The sequence below is a fragment of the Crotalus tigris genome, unplaced genomic scaffold (assembly GCF_016545835.1).
Source record: "Crotalus tigris isolate CLP2741 ecotype Arizona unplaced genomic scaffold, ASM1654583v1 scf7180000018549.3470463, whole genome shotgun sequence".
Taxonomy (NCBI): Eukaryota; Metazoa; Chordata; class Lepidosauria; order Squamata; family Viperidae; genus Crotalus; species Crotalus tigris.
The window spans coordinates 2,308,752-2,328,702 of record NW_024097072.1 but is presented as its reverse complement, the minus strand read 5'-3'; the positions used below and the strand labels follow the sequence as shown (position 1 = coordinate 2,328,702).

At 43.5% G+C, this 19,951-nt stretch overlaps 1 protein-coding gene across 2 annotated transcripts in view; it reads right to left on the bottom strand.

Annotated features, from left to right (window-relative positions):
- Window positions 1–17,130: 17,130 nt before the first annotated feature.
- Window positions 17,131–19,951, bottom strand: part of PDLIM2 (PDZ and LIM domain 2) — a 46,363-nt gene continuing 43,542 nt past the window's right edge. For both annotated transcript variants that reach the window (XM_039354285.1, XM_039354286.1), the window contains exon 10: window positions 17,131–18,053. In XM_039354285.1, the coding sequence (XP_039210219.1) occupies window positions 17,858–18,053 (196 nt within the window). In that variant the 3' untranslated portion in view covers window positions 17,131–17,857. The remainder of the gene's footprint in view (window positions 18,054–19,951) is intronic.

Below are 19,951 nucleotides of genomic sequence, written 5' to 3'. Positions count from 1 at the left end.
GAAACTGAAAGCGGGCTGGGTGACTTTGAGCCACTCCATCTTTCTCAGCTCAAATCATCGTATGGGGTGGTTGTGGGGAAAATGGGAGAAAAGAGGAGAATTGATAAGGTTGCCACCTTGAGTTATTTATAAAAATAATAAAGACAAGATTCTCTCTCTCTCTCTCTCTCTCTCTCTCTCTCTCTCTCTCTCTCTCTCTCCCACAAACAGAACATCTTTAAGCTTGAGTTGTTCTGCTTCCCTCTCCATCTGGTAAGTTTAGCTAGCATTAATGTGCCCTGCACATCCAACAATTCATGGATAAGCCTGTTGTGTGAACATTGCCAATATTTTCATTACTATTAAGTAAAAGGGAAAGCAGTCATATGCAATCCGCTCTTCTTCCACTCAGTTAAGCCCAACACCTTCATTACACTATACACAAAGCCCAATCCTTAAAGTAAAATGCCAGTGAACTTACTCTAAGAGTATTATACTCCTTAAATTTGCTCAACTGAGCCAATCATCTCCCTTTGCAAAGCGCTGCCCTGCTCTTTCCAATAGAACCATCCCTATTTTAATGCGGACAAGCAGAAAGACTGCACGCACGCCTCAGTTATAGGGGTGAAGTCAAGTAAAACTGGGTCCTTATGATTCTGCAGCACCCCATTTCGGATCAGCTATTCCCATCTGGGTAGATTTCTCTGTAGTTGATCTACAAAAGCTGGACCTACTTTTCCATTAATGCTTGCTGGTTGCCAAACTTTGGGGCTGCATTAAAGGGATCAGAACCCACCAGATCCTTTTAATAGGATTGCTCTGAAAAGTGCACCTGGGCTGCTTTTTGCAGGAAAAGCCCATTAGTCTTCCTGATCTGACTCCTGTGTAATTTATTTGGCCTTGCTCTATATAGCGACAGGCAGGGTCTGAATACAAAAGTCTGCTCTGCTGAATACAGAGCTTTCCTTGACTAAGTCCATACACAAAAATGAGGCTTGTTCGGAGTTTAGTGTCTGGAAAAAAACCCAGAGAAATGGGGACGTTATAACAGCCCCATCTGTGACAAGGAGAATCAGAGGGTAATTACTACTGCTGATTAATTTCCTCTACCAATTATTACCAGGTTTAAAATGGGAAGGAAAGTGATAAGAGCCATAAATATGTATATTTAGTTCCTGCTGCCCTACAACAGAACAACTGGATAACCTTTGCCAAGCACAAATGAGGGGAAAGAGTTTTCTGCATGAGAGCCTGGGAAGATTTCGTGAAAACGCCAAATAAAAGGGCCCAGAGCTCTGTATGAGCTCTTCCTTTGCAGTCTTGACTTCAACATCTGTCTCCCGGAAAGGCTTGGGTTGCAAGACACCAGATGTGGCCAAAAATATCTCTTTGTTTCTCCTGGAATGTTAGCAATCCAGTCCTTCAGGGAAAGGCTCCCATTTTAAAATCACAGCAGCCAATTCTGACCTAGATCGAATGTCAACCTGACGTAGTATAAGGAAGAGACCCACCCCACAAAGTCAACAGCAGTTACGGGATAATAAGTGAAATTAAAATCCTTTACTGCATGTTGCGCAGTGGTGGCGCAGTGGTTAGAATGCGGTACTGCAGGCTAACTCTGCTGACTGCCAGCTGTTCGATTCTGACCAGCTCAAAGGTGACACAGCCTTCCATCCTTCCGAGGTCGGTAAATACACACACACACACACACACACACACACACACACACTCATAGTCACACATGGATTAGCAATATATATACTACTATATATATTGTAGGTAGCAATTGAAATACACATACACACATGCAATCTATATATCGTTAGTATATAACAATTGAAATACATAGTAGTATATGTATTGCTAGTCCATGTATAATACGCCATGTGCTAAATAAATAAATAACCTAGTCAGTTCCATTGTCAACCACAATTCCTGAACACAGGATGCCCGCAGAGGCACATTAGCTCTGCTGCCCTACTTCACCCTCTATTTTGTCCTGGGTGTTAGTTGCTGATTTACTTGGTCTAATCAAAGACAAACTACATCCTGCAAGTCTGGAGTCTATTTGCTCCTAGCCCATAAATGCAGGTCTGTATGGCTGAGATCTCCTAATTCAATCTGTACACAAGACTGTTTAGCCTTGCTTGGTGAACTGAAGGAAAGGGGCCGTTGGGGCAGAAATTGGGAGCGATTGTACCTGGAAAAAAAAAGATATTCTAGATGAACATAGGGACATCTGCTCTTCCTTTGAAGGGTAGGAAGTCAGAGCATCTGACACCTGGCCATGTGGAGATAAAAGGGGATTAGAAATTTAAATTATCTCCAGCAAACCTGCCCCCTTAACCCTGTTCCCCCCCTCCCAGCTTAATCCTCTGCCTAACAAGAGATGAGCACATTCAAATGGAGAAAATCAATTGTGTTCCCTGGCCAAAGAAATCTACACTTGATTATACTATTAAGTCCAGACTCTGGGCCTCCTGCAAGGAAGTAGATCCTCCTCAGATCAGTTGTTATTGCTCTACAGAATTATCTCCCTTCTTTCCTCAGCCACCCACCCATTCATTGCATTACTTTACATGTGACTCCTGTGCCCTCACCCTGAACCCCCATTCTTATATTTCAGTAGAATTATCTGCAAGTTGCTAAGGTCCCTTGATATTTTTTTTTTAAAAAAATCAGGTTTGTTTTTCCCCTTGTGGCTAGGGAAAATAGTCAGCCAGGAGGCAAACCTGTGATTATCCACCATCTGCATTCTTTCTCCCAACCCTGCTATTTTAACTTGTAGAATACTGTGTCACAGGCAGTCTGTTTTAACAGCAACTTCCAGACATCCCTCAGCGAGACAAACTTACTGGAATGATTTGGCCCGCCGTGTTTGGTTAGCTGCAGCATCAAATGTAAGATGAGGCCTGTTTCATACCATTTGCTGATGAGTAGAAAGAGAGTTTCCAAAATTGTACTACATTGGTTTGAAAAAGCTGTTTGGATGGAAGAAAAAAATAATTAAAATCTATATGCTTGGGAATGGCCTACTTTGCAAGCTTCCAGATGCTCTTGAACGCTTCCCCAGGTGATACGTTACAAAAAAAGGAGGAGATGGAGAAGAAGCAAGAAAGCAAACTGACAAAAAAAAGTCCAGGTATCTCCACCATAAATTTGAAGTGAATCTCAAGATGTACCTAGACGAAGGCTGTGTCATGTGCAGGCCACGCCCACCCCGGTCCCGCGAGGGCAAAAAAACATCACAATGCGTCACAGGACACAATCAAGTTTGACACCCGTGACCTAGACCGAGTGAATTTGTTTAATGGCAGACGAGCTCCGTTGAGCATCACAAATTCTTTGGTATGGATAGCTATCCTCTTAAACCTATCTACAGACTGTACAGATAATCCTCAATGTATGACAAATTGCACCCCAACGTTTCTGTTGCCAAGTCAAATGTTTGTGAAGTGAGTTTTGCCCCCCCATTTTATGACTTTTCTCGCCACCGTTCTTAAGTGGATCACTGCCGTTTTTCAGTCCCTAACACAGTTGTGAAGTGAATTTGGCCTCCCCATTGGCTTTTCTTGTCAGAAGGTCCCAAGAGGTGATCAGATGATTCCGGGACCCTGCAACCGTCATAAGTATGAGTCAGTTGCCAAGTGCTTGATCACGTGACCAAGGGGAGGCTGCAATGGTCGTAAGTGTGAAAAACGGTCTTAAGTTACTTTTTTTAGTGACGTCGTATCTTTGAACCATTACTAAATGAGCTGTTATAAGTCGAGGACTCCCCGTACAATCCACTGATTCCTAGACTGCAGCCTTCTCAGATTTGTGTACCAATCTGGCATTCAACTTCCAGACCTTGGGTGACTAGAAGATGTCCAGTGGAGAAAGTGGCGGCCACATTATAAAGTGGTTTGATGCAATATGATATTAATTCTATCTGGATGCAATCCACATGCTCTATTTTTTTAGTTTGGTTCGGTTGGGTCACAGAACATCTTGTAAGCATGCTAACTGTGAAGTCTCTCTTAATTCACTTATACTTCCTCCTTCCACATTCATTACATGCCTTTCACCCAGAAGCAAGACTATGGCTGGATTCACACAATACAAAGAGCCACACTTTTTTTAATTTAGCCTAATGGACTTACATAACCTTCCAGTTACTAGCTAGAGTCATCATACTTGCCTACGGCCTGTAGGCTTCCATACTTAAATTTAACCTCTCCCATTAAGCCTCAGAGCAGGAGCATGGTTTGAAGGCTAGAGCAGAAAGAAAAAGAACTGAACATCTTGACTGGTCCCTTAATTGCCCGAAATTTCAATGCCGAGAGATAATCCATTTATACACACATTGTACTTTTCAAGTCATTTTAATCCCCAGGTTTAACACCCGAAGAGCAGATGAAGATAAGAACTTGTGGTTGAGCTAAAAACATTTTAGTTAAATGTTCTTAATTGGTTAAGTAGCCCCCATAAACCATTTATCAGGAAATACTGATAGTTTTTGACCCCTTCAGGGTCTTCTGTTTGAACATGGGGTTGGACTAGAGGACCTCCAAGGTCCCTTCCGGCTCTATTCTGATTGATGACTCGAAGTTACAACAACACTGAAAAAAAAAAGCGACATGACTATTTTTCACTAACCTTTTGAACATTTCAGTGGATACACAATATTTTCATAATGGACTCAGGGAACACCCTAAGAAGATCCAGGTGTCCTTCTCTAAATATTGCTGAAGGAGGGATCAAAGCTGTGAGAAAGAATAGCTCAGATTGGACCAAATAATAATAATAAATGAGTGACAGTCTCTTTTGCTTTGACAAACAGCCTGAAACTCTGACATTATGTCTGAAGCAGCCCAAAGTTTAAGGACGGTCCAAAGTTTAAGTTTTTTTTTTTTTTTTTAAAGACATGATGGACTAAATTCTTAACTACATACCTAAAGAAACGAAACTTGCTGGGCTGCAAAAGGACTTGTAAATAAATCAAGGCAGGGATTAACCTGCCAAGAAGATGCAAACAAGGCATAAGCAGAGGGGGAGAACCACACAGAAAAGGTTGAACTCCCTCTGTCATTATTTCCTGAATCCTTTTTGAATGGAACCTGCAAATGTGGCTGAATCTCAACTCGGTTGTGCCAGCACCACATTTGATGCATTAGATTAGACCACCACATTTGATGCATTAGATTAGACAACTTTAATTCCCAGGGGAATTCTGGGATTTGAAGTCTACAAGTCTTGAGGTTGCTAAGGTTGGACATCCCTCCATTACAGATTTCTGACTTCTAAATGATTGAAGGAGATGGGTTGCCTAGAAACATGGAAGGTAGATGATAGACAGACAGACGGATGGACAGACGGATGGATGGATAGGTGGATAGAGGGAGAGGGAGAGAGGGAGAGAGAGATGATTAGATAGATAGATAGATAGATAGATAGATAGATAGATAGATAGATAGATAGATAGATAGATAGATAGATAGATAGATAATAAAGTCAGCTGAACAAGTGACTTCAAGGTGTAATCAAAAATTGGGTATTTTTTCAACTTAATGTAATCAGTCCTTTGTGCCCAGAAAAAGTGGGGAGCAGAGGGAGGGAAAGATTCCACTCTTCTTATAAACAATAATTAAAAATCAGATTTGTGCATTAGAGCCCAAAAGTTAAAAACAAAAGCCCTGGGATGGCTATTGCCACACACTGGATTAACTAATGGGTTAAAATGTCCAGGAGGCCAGTGGTTTTAAACCTTCTCCCCCACACTACCTCAATAGCTTTAATTGCTTTCTAAAACCTCCTGAACGAGTAACCGTAACCACCTCTTGCCCGGGCAAATTATAGATTGTGGTCAAAACTGAGCTTTGGCCGATACTTTCAAGAGTGGCCTCTGATTATCCACACCGCATTTACTTCCTTCCCTTTTCCATTCCTGCTGTTCTATTTATATGGGCATTGTTTTTCTGGTTAGACTTTTACAAGGGCTGTAAATTCTAGCCCTGGGGACAGAGCAGGGTATTTATGTAAAGCAGCTACTATAGGGCATCTCTGGGTCTTCAAACACTGCTAACCTACGACTGCAAGCAGCCCAGTCAGATGGATGACATGGCAGGCCTTGGGAGGGGGGGGTTGTTGCAACACTCCGTAACCACCCAAGCATCTGGAGGGCCACCAGAGACCCCCCCCCCTCCTTGAAAGGACACAATCACGAGAAGAGGCACACGCAACTTTTTCCAATCTTGCATTTTGGCATTGGAAGGGAGACCCAAAGTTCTGAAGAAGCTTCTTGGATGAGAAGCAAAATGTTTTCAAGGGGAAAAAAAAAATCTTCAAGAAAGTCCAGTTGCCTTTGGGACAACTGTGACCTGGATGGTTGAGAATCTCCATAAAATATTTGCAGGGAGAATTTAAGGATAGGGATGGGAGAACTCAGGAAGAGAGAGAGAGACCCCATTGCTCTTCCCGCTCTCCCTCCCCTTTTCTCTCCTCAAAAAAATAGGCTGGGCCACGGAGCTCCTTCCATTTGGCCATTCTGCCCCCACGTGCAACAGCTTCAAACTGTAGGATTGGAGCGAGAGCCCGTTATCCTCCATTTGCTGTTAAAAAGAAAGGAGACTCCAGAAATGCACACGAATAACACTGCAAGACAGTTGCTCCATTGAAAAGGAAACCCAGAATGTCTACCCTGAAATAGGCTTAACAGCATTATTAAATATATATATATAACCATTAAGGACATACACACACACACACATATGCAGGTCTTGGTGTATTCAGGTCTTTTCCCGTGTAAGATTGAGAGTATCTTGGCGACTTTCACCAAGCATGAAGCCAAAGACCCCAGCCTGAAGATGACGAGTGGGACCTTGTCGAAAGGTCGCCAAGATACTCTCAATCTTACACGGGAAAAGACCCGAATACACCAAGACCTGCATACCTATATCCGTGAAAATCTACAAAAACAAATACATACATATATATATATCCCCTCCCCACAAAAAAACCCCAACCCACACAAACAAAAAAAGAACGAAACCAGAAAATCCTGTTTTCTCCTTAAGTAGGAAGGACCTCACCAATCTAGTATCGCTGCTTTGAATTCTCCAGCCCAAGTGACTCCCTGCCCATGTTAAATCTGACTGCCCAAGGGGTACATTAAGAGCCAATTTGGTCTAGTGATTAAGCTCCAGCCTAGAAAGTAGGAGACCAGGAGTTCAAGTCCTGCCTTAGCCATGAAAGCCAGCTGGGTGACCTTGGGCCAGTTGCTCTCTCTCAGCCCAACACACCTCAGAGGCTTCTTGATGTGGAGAAAATAGGAGAAGGAAGGGGTGTGGATATGTCCTCTGCCTTGAATTATTTGTGAAAGTAATAAAGGTGGGAAATGAATGAATGAATGAATGAATGAATGAATGAATGAGTCATATCCACTACCCCAGGGATAGGCAGCCTTGGCTCTTTTATGACTCGTGGACTTCAACTCCCAGAATTCCTGAGCCAGCCTGGCTCAGCATGGAAAACTCTTCCTTTCCCCTCAGCACGGCTGGCTCAGGAATTCTGGGAGTTGAAGTCCACAAGTCATAAAAGAGCCAAGGTTGCCTACCCCTGCATTACCCATTCACTCTGGGACCTTGGGCACTGTGGTACTGTGCCTTAATTCCCCATCTGTAAAAGGGAAGACTAACATTCAATATTGTAGAACCGAGATAAAGACAACCCTTTCTTTGCTTCATCTATCCAAAATTACCACTGTAACTTGTCCAACAGTTTCACTCAGCTAGATGTGAAAGAAGAGAAGGTAAATTTTCTGCCCCACCAGAACTGCAAACTGACTCAGGAATGCTGCACGCACACCCTTCGCTTCACAATTCACACCCTTGAGGGGTCCTATTGCAATTTAAGCTCTATCTTGTTACAGGCAGCATCTTGGCTTTTTTTCCTTTTATTACGTTCCTCACCCAGTCAGCCAGATGTTCAGGCTGGATTTGGCCTTTTTATCCACCTATCAAGTCCTTCCCAAGGACCTGGGCTAGGCAGATGTTTTGTGGGGCTAGAGGTATTGTTGCAGGATGTAAGCTGTTCCGAGTAAAACTGCCTTCTGCAATTGACTGCTCAATTATTTAAGATTTAATATTCAATTCGATTCATAGTCTGGGACTGGTACCAGTTCAAGGACCTAAGAGCTGTTAAAGAAACATCTGAGTATGTAGGCAACTCTGAGTAAGATTTTTTTTTTTGCAAAGTCAGAATACGAATGATAATATGAATATGATGAATTATTATTGTTGTTTATTTTGGTATTCTGTTCCTTCCTAACTGTACACCAAGCTAAACCCTCAATAGAGACTAGCTTTAAAAATCAGGCAGAAAACCATACAGAGCAATAAAATAAAATAAAATAAAATCAGGGCAAAGGAGTTAAGGAGAGAAAGCACAGAAAAAAGAAGAAGAACTCAAGATTAATAAATTTCTCAGCTGTTCCAATGGAAGTCTGTTTTTGATGGTAGTTTGCTTATTTATATTTTAAGCAACCTGGAGCACTTTCAGGAGCCTGGAAAGAGCCAGGAAGAACCCTGGTTTTTTTCAGTCTTCTGTTTAGCAAATGTTTCAAAGAAAGATAGTGGGGAGGGGAGACAGACCGGCAGATAAGATAAGTGGGAGAAGACGTGCTGGAATCCACCTGCTTGCCTTCTCTGACAAACAGGAATCTGCTCCAGGCAGAAAACAAGGCTGAGCTAGAGAAGACCTGGAAACTTCATTTTTTTAGCTACTTGGGAGTAAAGTTTCAGGATTCAAAAGCCATCCTCCACCTCTGGAGCGCTGCCTGGATTACACCTTTCCTTCTGTCATGCTGACCCAGGCACTGGGCTTTTTATACCATGGTTTGTGTTATGCAAAGGAAGCCAAGGTTGGTGTATTCAACTTCTGAGCTTCACAGACCATGTTTCCATTACAGACCACCAGGAAAGAACGGACCCACTGACTTTTAATTTATTTTTATTTAAGGGTCTCTTTCCTGCTCCATTCAAAGGCAATAAAAGAGACTATTTGTAGCTCAGGGTTGAAATGAGGGGTCTTTGGTGCTCTCTGAGCTTGGTTGTTTTCTTGCAAACGTTTTAATGCACAAACTAGGCAACACTGTCAATGCTACAGCAAACCCCACTCCTTACTGGCTCTGATGATGTTACCTAGTTTGGATAATAAAACATCAGCAAGCAAACAACAAAACTCAGAAAGCAACAAGGAACTCCAGGAACAAGAGAGATTTAGACAATCTATTCTAGGCAAAGGAGTCACCTGGGCTTCAGTTATGAAAGCCCTCTGCACACTAGTAGGGATTTTCTGCCTTTACCACACAGTTAGGCACTCCTGCTTTAAAACAAAAAACCCTATTATTATTTTTTAAAAGGAGTTCCAGATACCCAATGCAATCACCTATGCCCTCTTCCCCTTTCTGGTGATCTGGGATGATTGCATTTGCATTTCTAAAGATTGCGTTAACACTTCCTCACAATTGCTTAAATCAGCACTGAACACCTCAGCTCCTTGAGTAGCTTTACATCAGAATGATTTCCAGATGTTGAACTAAACCAGTTGGGATTACTTCTGAAGCTTTCATTGTTTCCTAGTGTCCCCGAAAGAAGGCACGTGTCACACGCACTCTTCATTTTCTTTTGGGCAATTAACAAATCCTCTCTTCTAGGATTTCTCTCCCATCCCCTTATTATACTGTGTACTCCTACACCTATACCAAGGCTATTGTAGGAAGATCCTACATCAATCTTAGCCATATCATCATCTGTATCTGTGCTGCAGCAGCTCAGGGAAGCTCATATTAAGTGGAAGAAGTGCTATCAGATTCCTCCTCAGTATTTGACACCATGGCTACATCTTCCTACTGTTTTCCTATAAGTGCAAGATCCACCTTTTTTTGGATTAACTGAGTGTCCTTGACAGGAATTGACCATCCAGCTTGCCTAAAGCAAGATTAGAACTCACAATCTCCTGCCTCAAAGGAACTTTTCAAAAGGCAACTGGACTTAGTTTTTTTCCTTGAAAACATTTTGCTTCTCCTGCAAGAAGCTTCTTCAGTTCTAGTTCTGAACCGAAGGAGCTTTGGATGAGACGCTAAATGTTTTTAAGGGGGAAAAAATTAAAAAGTTCAGTTGCTTTTTGAAATGCACCTTTGGGACAGCCATGACCTGGATGACTGAGAATCTCCATAGACACTCACAATCTCCTTGATTTCTAGCCTGGTACATTAACCACTAGGCCAGAGGTCCCCAACCTTTTGGGCACCAGGGACCGGTTCTGTGGAGTTTTTTTCTGCGGACCAGAAGGTACATGGTTTTGGGTGCTACCTGCATCCCATGAATGGGGCTGTACTTGTTTGTGCGGCCTGGTTGCCAGCATGCTGCAGCCCACAGACCAAGGTTTGGGGACCCCTGCACTAGACCAAACTAGCTCTCATACCATGGCTGTATACATTTACTGTTGTCAAACATGTCACTTAGAAGGTATCAGGTGAGTTTGTCTCTCTGCAGATGGGAAAGATGGACTTCATTCTATTGAAATGGCTTAATGCAAACCCAATAAAGCAGTTTTAAAGCAGTTTGTAAAGGAGGAAGAGTCTCCAGGCTTTAAGGCAAATGGGCAATCCACACCGCTGCCTCTTGTGTAAATAGAATATAGGTACTTTGAAAACAGCACACGGTAGATAAAGCATTCTCTTCTGTTGTTGGAAGAGTGCAATTGTCCCTACCTCCTATTCATCACAAAGCACACCAATTCCTCATTAACAGCTCCCCAGGGACAGTCCAGGAGGAGCCTGGGAATTCTGCCATACAATCGGATCCATCATAAAGGTCAGTGAAGCAGCCTCCTATTCTTAACAGCTCCTTGAATTATTGCAAGTGCCACCTTTATAATCACCTGGGGTTCCTTCTGGTAGCTTTGATGAGAGCCCCAATTCCCTCACTACCTTTGATTCCATGGGGTGGGGGGGAAAGAGGGAACTGGCTATTTTGGTCCAGGGAATGGGGATTAAGCAGTACTGTATTTTTATTAGGCCATTAGAATGGCTCCAAAATGCATTAGATGTCTCTGCTTCACCGGAGTACTACTTAAGAGATTCATACTTCTTAAAAGTGGCCAAGCTTAAAAACGCTGATCTAACTCAATACCTATATGTTAACAGCTTCTTCCACTGTATTTTAGGTGGGTTAGCAAACCCCAAATTCCAATTCACAGGCAGCCCAAAAGCCAGAACCCAGCACACTACTGCTTATCCCTCCAATTCTGAATTTCCATCTTTCGCCAAGATGGAAAATATTTTACATATACCTTGGAAACGGATCTCAGTGAACCAGTGGAACAAATTGCCTTTGGAAATTGTGGATGCCCCAACACTGGAGGCTTTTGAGAAAACTCTGGACAGCCTTCTGTCAGAAATAGTATAGGTCTCCTGCAAGAGCAGGGGGTTGGATTAGATGATCTCCAAGGTTCCTTCCAACTCTGTTAGGGTTACCTTCTCTTGATAGGTTGGTTCCTCTTGGTTCACTTTGCTCATCACAGATTTTTACACCCAGATTTAGTCTTGTTTGTATCAGAACTGTAATTTTTAAGGAGTGAGGCGACGCGCACAAAGACTTACAGACTGCACTCACCAACTCCACCTCCTAGGATTGTTTGGGAGCAAGTCATGAGATCAGCCTTGGTACAGATACAGTGGTCTTTCCAAAGGCTATGATTAAACTCTAGTTGTGCAAGCCGAGGCAGCCGATACCATTCACACTGCTGAAATCAGGTCCCTCCCTTTTGCTTGCACACTTTGAATGCGGTGAACGAGCCGGCTGCATTCCAAAACACACTGGGCTGCCCGTTTCTGTGGTGACTTCATGGCAGGAATGCTGCTCAGAGCAGGAAGTTGGGCGGTACCCAGAAGGCCATTCTAGGCTTCAGCCTTTGTCCGTGTGGCTCAGAAAAGGATGGATGCTCCCTTTTTGTCTTTTGCAGGCAGCAAGGACTCCCACCCACTCCATTGCTGATCCTCCCAAAACATTCCAGACATGCCAAAGACCTCAAAGCAGGGATGAGTGGGCTGGGAAAGCAGCCAGGGGCTTGTCAAGATTGTTAGGCCACCCCCAAGGAAAGGCCAGTCTTAAAAAAGCTTCCACTTCTTACAGGAATTCCTCCACCCAGGAATGAAAGGGAGGGGAAGAACAAGAACGAGATCTCGAAAAACAGGACAAGTTTGCATCAGACTTCAGGAAAACGCAACGGCTTATCTTTCCTTCGGAAAGGAGAGCACAGGCCGCCCTCGACTTACAACAGTTCGCTTAGTGACCGTTCCAAAGTTACAACGGCGCTGGAAAAAAAAAGTGACAGGACCGTTTTTCGCACTTATGACTCTTGCAGCATCCCCAGGGTCATCTGATGAAAATTCGGATGCTTGGCAGCTGGTCCATATTTACGACAGCTGTGGTGTCCGCGTGTTCAGTGTTTGCGACCTTCTGACAATCAAAATCAATGGGGAACCCAGATCCATTTAACAACTGGGTTACTAATTTAACCCCTGCTATGATTCGCTTAACAATGGTGGCAAAAAAAGGTCGTAACATGCAGCAAAGCTCACTTAACAAATGTCTCGCTTAGCAACAGAAAGTTGGGCCCAGTTGTGGTGATAAGTCAAGGACTGCCTGTATGTACAAGAATACGCCCTCTTTCAGTAGCATTCCTGGTCTGCTGTACCTGGACTCACCTGGCCTGAGGCAGGTCTTTTTTGGGGTTTGGGGGGGCTTACTCAGTGGCTGGCTCCCTCCCCTCCTGCAGCCTTATCCATCCTGGCTCTTTCCACTGCAACAAATTTGAAAGGCAAATAGAAAAAGGAATTTCCTGAAAACTCACCATCAGCGTTGCTGTGGGTTTTTATTTGGAAGAAGGGCCTTCGACGGAATGCAGGTAGTCCTCAACTTACTGTATAACCATGTGTTTAGCAACTGAAAAAAAATGTGACCTGTGACTAGTCCTCAGACTGTAGCGGCATCCCGTCACAGGATCAAAATTCAGGCACCTGGCAAGCCACACACATTGACGACGGTTGCAGCTTCCAGGGGCAACTTTTCCCTAACGGCTTCCAATAAGCCGCGTCAATGGGGAAAGCCATGAATATTAAACTTAAATATTAATGGAAAATTAAAACTGGGAAAATTTACTAGGTTATTGATGGTCTAAAAGAGGGGTAGGCCACCTTGGCTCTTTTAGGACTCGTGGACTTCAACTCCCAGAATTCCTGAGTCAGCCATGCTGAGGGGAAAGGGAGAGGTTTCCATGCTGAGCTATGCTGGCTCAGGAATTCTGGGAGTTGAAGTCCACGAGTCATGAAGGGGCCAAAGTTTCCTTCATGCTGGCTCAGGAATTCTGGGAGTTGAAGTCCACGAGTCATGAAGGGGCCAAGGTTGCCTAATCCTGGTCTAAAAGATGGAATGTTAAAACAATTAAGACATACATAAACTAAAAGTTATTGATAAATGCAAGAAAGTCATTTTGTATTTGATTGATAGAATAAGAAATACACTAATATAAGAGACAGTCCATATTAAGGAAAAGAGAGAGTAAATATTTGCTGAATAGTTGGAGACTTGTATTAATAATATCTGTATGTAATTGAATCATTGTAACTCAGCCGCCACATTGTTTTTCAAAGATATAATTGTAACTTTAGAAAATAAATAAAAAGTTTAATAGATTAAAAAAAGGGGGGAAAGCCAGCTTTGCTCAATGTCCACAGGACTTACTGAAACTACTGCAGTGATGGCAAACAAAGTCATAAAAACCAGACGTCACTTGACAAACGCCTTGCTTAGCGGTTGAAATTCTGGACCCCAACCGCGGCCATAAGTCAAGGACTATTTGCATATTTCAGACTGACGTGCATCTTGTTTCTTGGTAGGATTTAAAAACGGCCAGGACCTGGACTTCAAATAGAGACAGTGTCTCCTCAAGGTCACCTTATCATTTTGCCAAGATAATCCAGGGAACAAAGAACTTGGAACAATGCAAGAGACCCGCGATTCAACTCTAATGGAGCCGTGGATTCGTCCAAGAGGCCCACTCAGCTGTCACGTGATCTATATAGTCAGTCCTCAACTTACAACTGCTTCATTTAGTGACCAAAGTCACAGCGGCACTGAAAAAAGCTATTTATGACTGCTTTTTCCTACTTATGACCTTTGCAGCATCCCCATGATCATGTGATCAAAATTCAGATGCTGGGCATCTGACTCATACTCACGACCTTCGCTGTGTTCTGGGGGGGTCACGTGATCCCCTTTTGCAACCTTTTGACAAGCAAAGTCAATGGGGAAGCCAGATTCACTTATCAACTGTTGTTGATTCACTTAACATCTGTGGAAGAAAAAATGGGGCAAAGCTCATTTAACGAATGTCTCACTTAACAACAGAAAATTTGGGCTCAGTTGCAGTCATAAGTCATGGGCTACCTGTAGCCCTTTCAGAAAAATGGAATAAGCCGACTAGAGAATCCATGGGGATCTGTGTTATCAGCAGATATGGACTCAGAAAGGGATGAGAAGTAGATTTTAAGGCAGTGCTTCCCAATTTTTTTTTCCATTAACCAAAATTGCTTATCAAAAAGTCCTCATTTAAATCTCCCTGTCACGGCTGGATAATGAGTTCATGTGTCATTACCCCAAGAACAAATGACCCAATTTCCGATAATTTGCCCAAATTTAGGAAGTCCTGCTTTAAGGTGACTTGCAACCTCATAAAGCACAGAGAAAGCTTTTTCCAAGTACTTTGGAAATCCTCGGCATAATAGCTGATGGGATAATACAAAGATAATTTTCACTGCTCACAGCCACAGAGTTCTTTGTCCTGAAACTGTCAGCCACAGTGGGAATTCTCCTTCCAGAGTGTCAGTGTGTGTGTGTGTGTGTGTGTGTGTGTGTGTGTGTGTGTGTGTGTGTTAGAATCCAGGATTGCAGGCTAACTCTGCTCACACTGCCACACTTTGATTCTGACCGGCTTGAAGTTGACTCGACCTTCCATCTTTCCAAGGTCAGTAAAATGAGGACCCAGATTGTTGGAGGGCATCATTATGCTGACTCTATAAACTGCTTAGAGAGGGCTGTAAAGCACTGTGAAGCGGTATTTAAGTCTAAGTGCTATTGCTATCAGGAAATCATTCCCAAGACTGCTACAAAACCAAGTTTATCACTGTCAAGGCCTTAAGTAGATCTGTATCTAGACCAGGTGAATTAAGCCCTAGTATCTTCTAGGTGCATTCTAAATTTCAGGATAACCAACATGCTCTGTGAGGGCATGCAGCAGGCAAATGAGATTAATAGAACAGAAGACCCCTTGGTCATCAGATTATGCAAACTGACTCCCGCAGACAATTTTGTTGTTGTTAGTTGTGAAGTTGTGTCCGAGCCATCGCGACCCCATGGACAATGTTCCTCCAGGCCTTCCTGTCCTCTGCCATCTCCTGGAGTCCATTTAAGCTCACGCCTACTACTTCAGTGACTCCATCCAGCCACCTCATTCTCTGTCGTCCCCTTTTTCTATTGCCCTCAGTCTTTCGAACATCCTAATAGCTCATTCCAAAACACATTCCTAATATGCTGAACGAGTATTTAAGAGCAAGTCCTGTGTTCTGCATTGGTCAACCAGGATCCAAAAGCAAACGAATCTGCTGAAATATTACAGCCATGGGACCTGCAAAAAAAAACAACACAAACACCAAGTGCACGATTGTTTGTGACGAGCGCCCTCTACTGGCTACTTGTATATGCTACATTGGGAATGAATGTTCTGTAACCAACTTTGCTTAAGGCAGGGCTTTTCAACCTTTTCACTCATTGTCCCACTTTTAAGATATGGCAACATCCGAGTACCACCAGCAAGGTGTCAAAAACTTGATGACCAGAAAAAAAAGAAAAAAAGTAATAAAGTACAGGTAGTCCTTGATTTACAACAGTTCGCTTAGTGACTGTCCGAAGTTACAATGGCACTGAAAGAAGTGCCCCCCAAGCCAAGCACGGCTCATAGCACATAGTGCAATTGGCACAACAGAAAATCGTGGTATGTTTTAACCAGCACAAGAGCAGCTGTTTTCCAAAAACTGTTTTGAAGACCTCAATGCCTCTGGAAATGGCATTTGGCCCATTTGGCATTTGGAGAGGAAGCAGGCCAGCTATTGTTATGTATTAAATCGAAGGAAATACAACCTCAAAGTCCCACTGAACCTGTGATGAAAAATCAGGACATCAACGCCAGAAAGTGAGCCCTGCAGCCCAGCCTGACACAGGTGAGGTTCTCTCACTATTCCGGCAGGTAACAGAAAACAGCAGCACTTACTGTGCTGAGCCTCCAACTGGCTAAGCGTTTTACTGAAGCCGCATCTCCAATACCATCCCCAGAAAATAAAAAAAAAATAAAAAAAGCCAGCCTCCTCATAACCTCCCACACCCTGGGACCTGTATAAATATAAATACAGGCACTCCTTGATTTACCATCGGTCACTTAGCAAGAGTTTGACCCCCTCCCCCTAAAAAGGTGCTTACAAACCAATCTCAAAGTTCTGACAGTGGTGAGATAGCTTTTGGGGTGCTTGCCAATTGCCCCGCATTTCAGGCCCTTTCCAGAGTTCTGCGGTCACATGACCGCAATTTATGATGGGTTTTGCCCCAAAATGTCCAACAGGTTTGTGTAACCACGACGGGGTTTTAACAGCTGTTGCAAAAAAAAAAAAAAAAAGGTTCTAAAATTGTGTATGGTCATTTGGAGACCTACTTAACAACTGGCAGAACTTCCTATTGTTAATTCCTGGCCCAATTTTGGCTGTAAGTCAAAGACTACCTCTGTGCAATTCCCTTTTCTGCCAAGACTGCTCATCTTTGCCTCAAGTGAGAGGGGAACAACTACATGCCTCTCTCTGAATAAACAGCGTATTATATCCACATGAAGCAGTTATTACAGTAGCTTGCCGCCAAACTCACTTCAGACGATTATTAAATAGAAAAAAGGGTTTGTTTTTTTTTTTAAAAAAAAAACCTGATGGGCCATTTGCTTGTGCTAGGAATTACAAAAACGCCTTCCTAACTTCAGAGGAAGAGAGCCACATGGTTGCCAAAAGGCGAAGAGCAAAGGCAGGCGTGGGGAGATTGTTTTATCCATCCTTATCCATATACACATATATATTATATTTCATTCACACAGAGATCTGGCTTAATATCTTAACAGAAGCGTCACAGGGAAAGTCAGCCTTCAAAGCTGAATCCATGCCGTCCAGGACCCGGACATTCTAACTTCCCTTCAGTCTTAGATTTGCATGGTGGGGCAGGGAGAGACCGGCAACGGGGGCAAGGCAGAAGTGCTTCAGCCACAGAACCAAAGAATTAAGAGACTCCCCTTGCTTCTGGGAGCTGCTGGCTGCAGATCGGGATTAATACGGGCACAACAATCGCACTCCAAAATCCAGGAACCAAGGCCTACTTGGCACGGTGGGAAGCTCAGCCAAGCCATCATTTCTGGAGAGGCCAAAAGACAAATGTCCATGCCGGCAAACATTTGTTCCTTGAAGTGGGATGCCCGAAACATGCCTAAACTAGTTTAAAAAAAAAAAGCCATTTGCCTTGAGGAACCCCATCTCCCTCCCTCAACACCTTCCCCAAAGGTCCCTGCATGGCATTCTGAGTTGAGATGGTGGTGGTGACCCTTGCCATCTTACACCAGAGGCCTCCTTCCCTGCAGATGTCTTTTAAGAGCTGGATTGTGTTTGGTGAGAAGCAGCTTTGCTTAGATCCCTGGCAGAAACCTCCGTCTGACAGCATTCCTGTTCAGCCTCCTGAACGCCCTTCTCATCTTAAGACTGGGAATAGACAGCCAGGATGGTGCCATCCTCTGCTGGGCTCTGGTAGCGCTGGCGGGCGTGTTTCTCGCAGTACATCTCTTCGCCAACCCAGAAATGGCCACGCATCTTCAGGTTGAGCCCACAGTCGGTGCAAACGTAGCAGGACGGGTGGCGGTAGCGGTTCTCTTGGATTCTCACCGCCTGGTATCTGGGGAAGACGGAGCAGAAGAGAGTCCGTGAAAAGGACTAGCATCCATAGCAGGGGTGGTTCAACCTTGGCAAGGGTTGTAGACTTCAACATCCGGAAATCTCCAGCCAGCAATCCACAAGTCAAAGTCCACAAGTCTTAAATTGGCCAAGGTTGGACACCCCTGATTTACAGCAAGCCAACCATCATCACCCACGTGTCACCCACCCTCTGAAATGCTGGCTTAACCAAGCATTCTCAACTGTCAACAAGAGTTGCGGCCTGTTCTAAAGCCCTCTGAGAGCCATGATGCCTTTTGCCATCTCAGTCTTTGAAGTGAGACTGCAATGAAACAAAATAAAGACATTCCTGCAGATGTAATCCAGATAATCCAGGGTAGCCATTTTCTTTCTGGGCATTCCACTCACTATGCAAACTTCTTTTTTGCACAGATTGTTATTGTTGCCTCCAAGAGCGTTGATGGCCTCTTCAAAGAGAGTGTGGAGTGATGGCTGGATTCAGCTGCTCCACCTCTTTTTGGAAACAAGCAAGCATTCAACAGTAAAGCTGGTATTTAAGGGATGTATCACTCATGTATACCCCAGCTCCAAGTATCCAGACAAGTACATTCCAGCTGGTTGGAACTCACTCTCAGCAGTAGCCATTTTCACATCTGGAAGTTGGGAAACATCGATCTAAAAACAGGTCTGGGTTTCTGAAGTCAACAGACAGCACCACGGAGCACCACTCAGTGGCCACCATATTTTAATGGTACGGTATTTCTACCTCAGGCCTCTAAAACTGGATTTCCTTTTTTAAAAATAAGTTCTTATTGAACATTTTACAATGTTCAATACATTGTCACTTTTTACATTGTATTTATGTAAAAAGTCAGCCATACGTTCTTTTTTCTCTAACAAAGGTGCTTCATTTTCATCCATCTTCTCTTTCCCTTTTCCAGCCTGGCAAGTTGCACCGCCCTTTCCAGTTGTGGCTTGCAAAATCACCGCCATGGAATCAGCCCTTTAATCATGCAACACCATCCCCAGCTCTTATTCAAACAAACAAACAAACAAAAAAAACAACCGCAAGGTTTGGCTGCTCTTCAGGCCCATCGTCTTTGCCCTCTTTTATCTTTATTTTTTATTCAGTTTATCCCAATTTCTTCCTTGTGAGCTGCCCAGTGTCTTTCCGTTAGGCGGCATACATGTTTAATAAACTAGCTACGGAGGTTCCTAATAGTGCAGGTCATAGTGGTCCCAAAGCTGGGCTGTTTTTTTTTTTCCAAAAAACCCCTGCGTTTTCTTGTTTGTTTGTTTTTCTTTGAAAACATTTCAAAGAACCGAAGAAGCTTCTTGGATGAAAAATGAAATGTTTTCAAGGAAAAAAACAAACAAACAAGAAGGTCCAGTTGCCTTTTGAAAAATAATTTGTTTAATAAATGATTAATACAAAAAAAAAGCCCCCAAGAAAAATGCATGCTTACATCACCACTTTAGGGCCTCAACCATTGCTACTCTTGCTTGCTGGTGCAAAATGGACCCTTCCCTTTACCCACTTCCTTTCTGTGTGTGTGTGTGTGTGTGTTTAATGAACGTTTCCTGCTAGGAATTCATTATACATTGTCAGGGCAAGCTGGCCCTTCACTCTGGGTAAACAGCCGCTGGAATCTCTACCCACCAGACAGCTATACATAACAAACCCTTTTGCCCCCCCCCCCACCCCCACCCCCGTTGAAGGGTGTAAGTAAGTGGCAGGGCCTCCTCCTCAGTCTCAAATCAAAACTTCCTGCAACCTGAAATATCTCTCATATATACAGGGAGTCCTCAATTTATGACCACAATAGAGACTGGTCAAATTCACTAAGCGATACGATCATGAAGTGAGGTGTCCTGTGGTTGCAGCTGATTTTATGACCC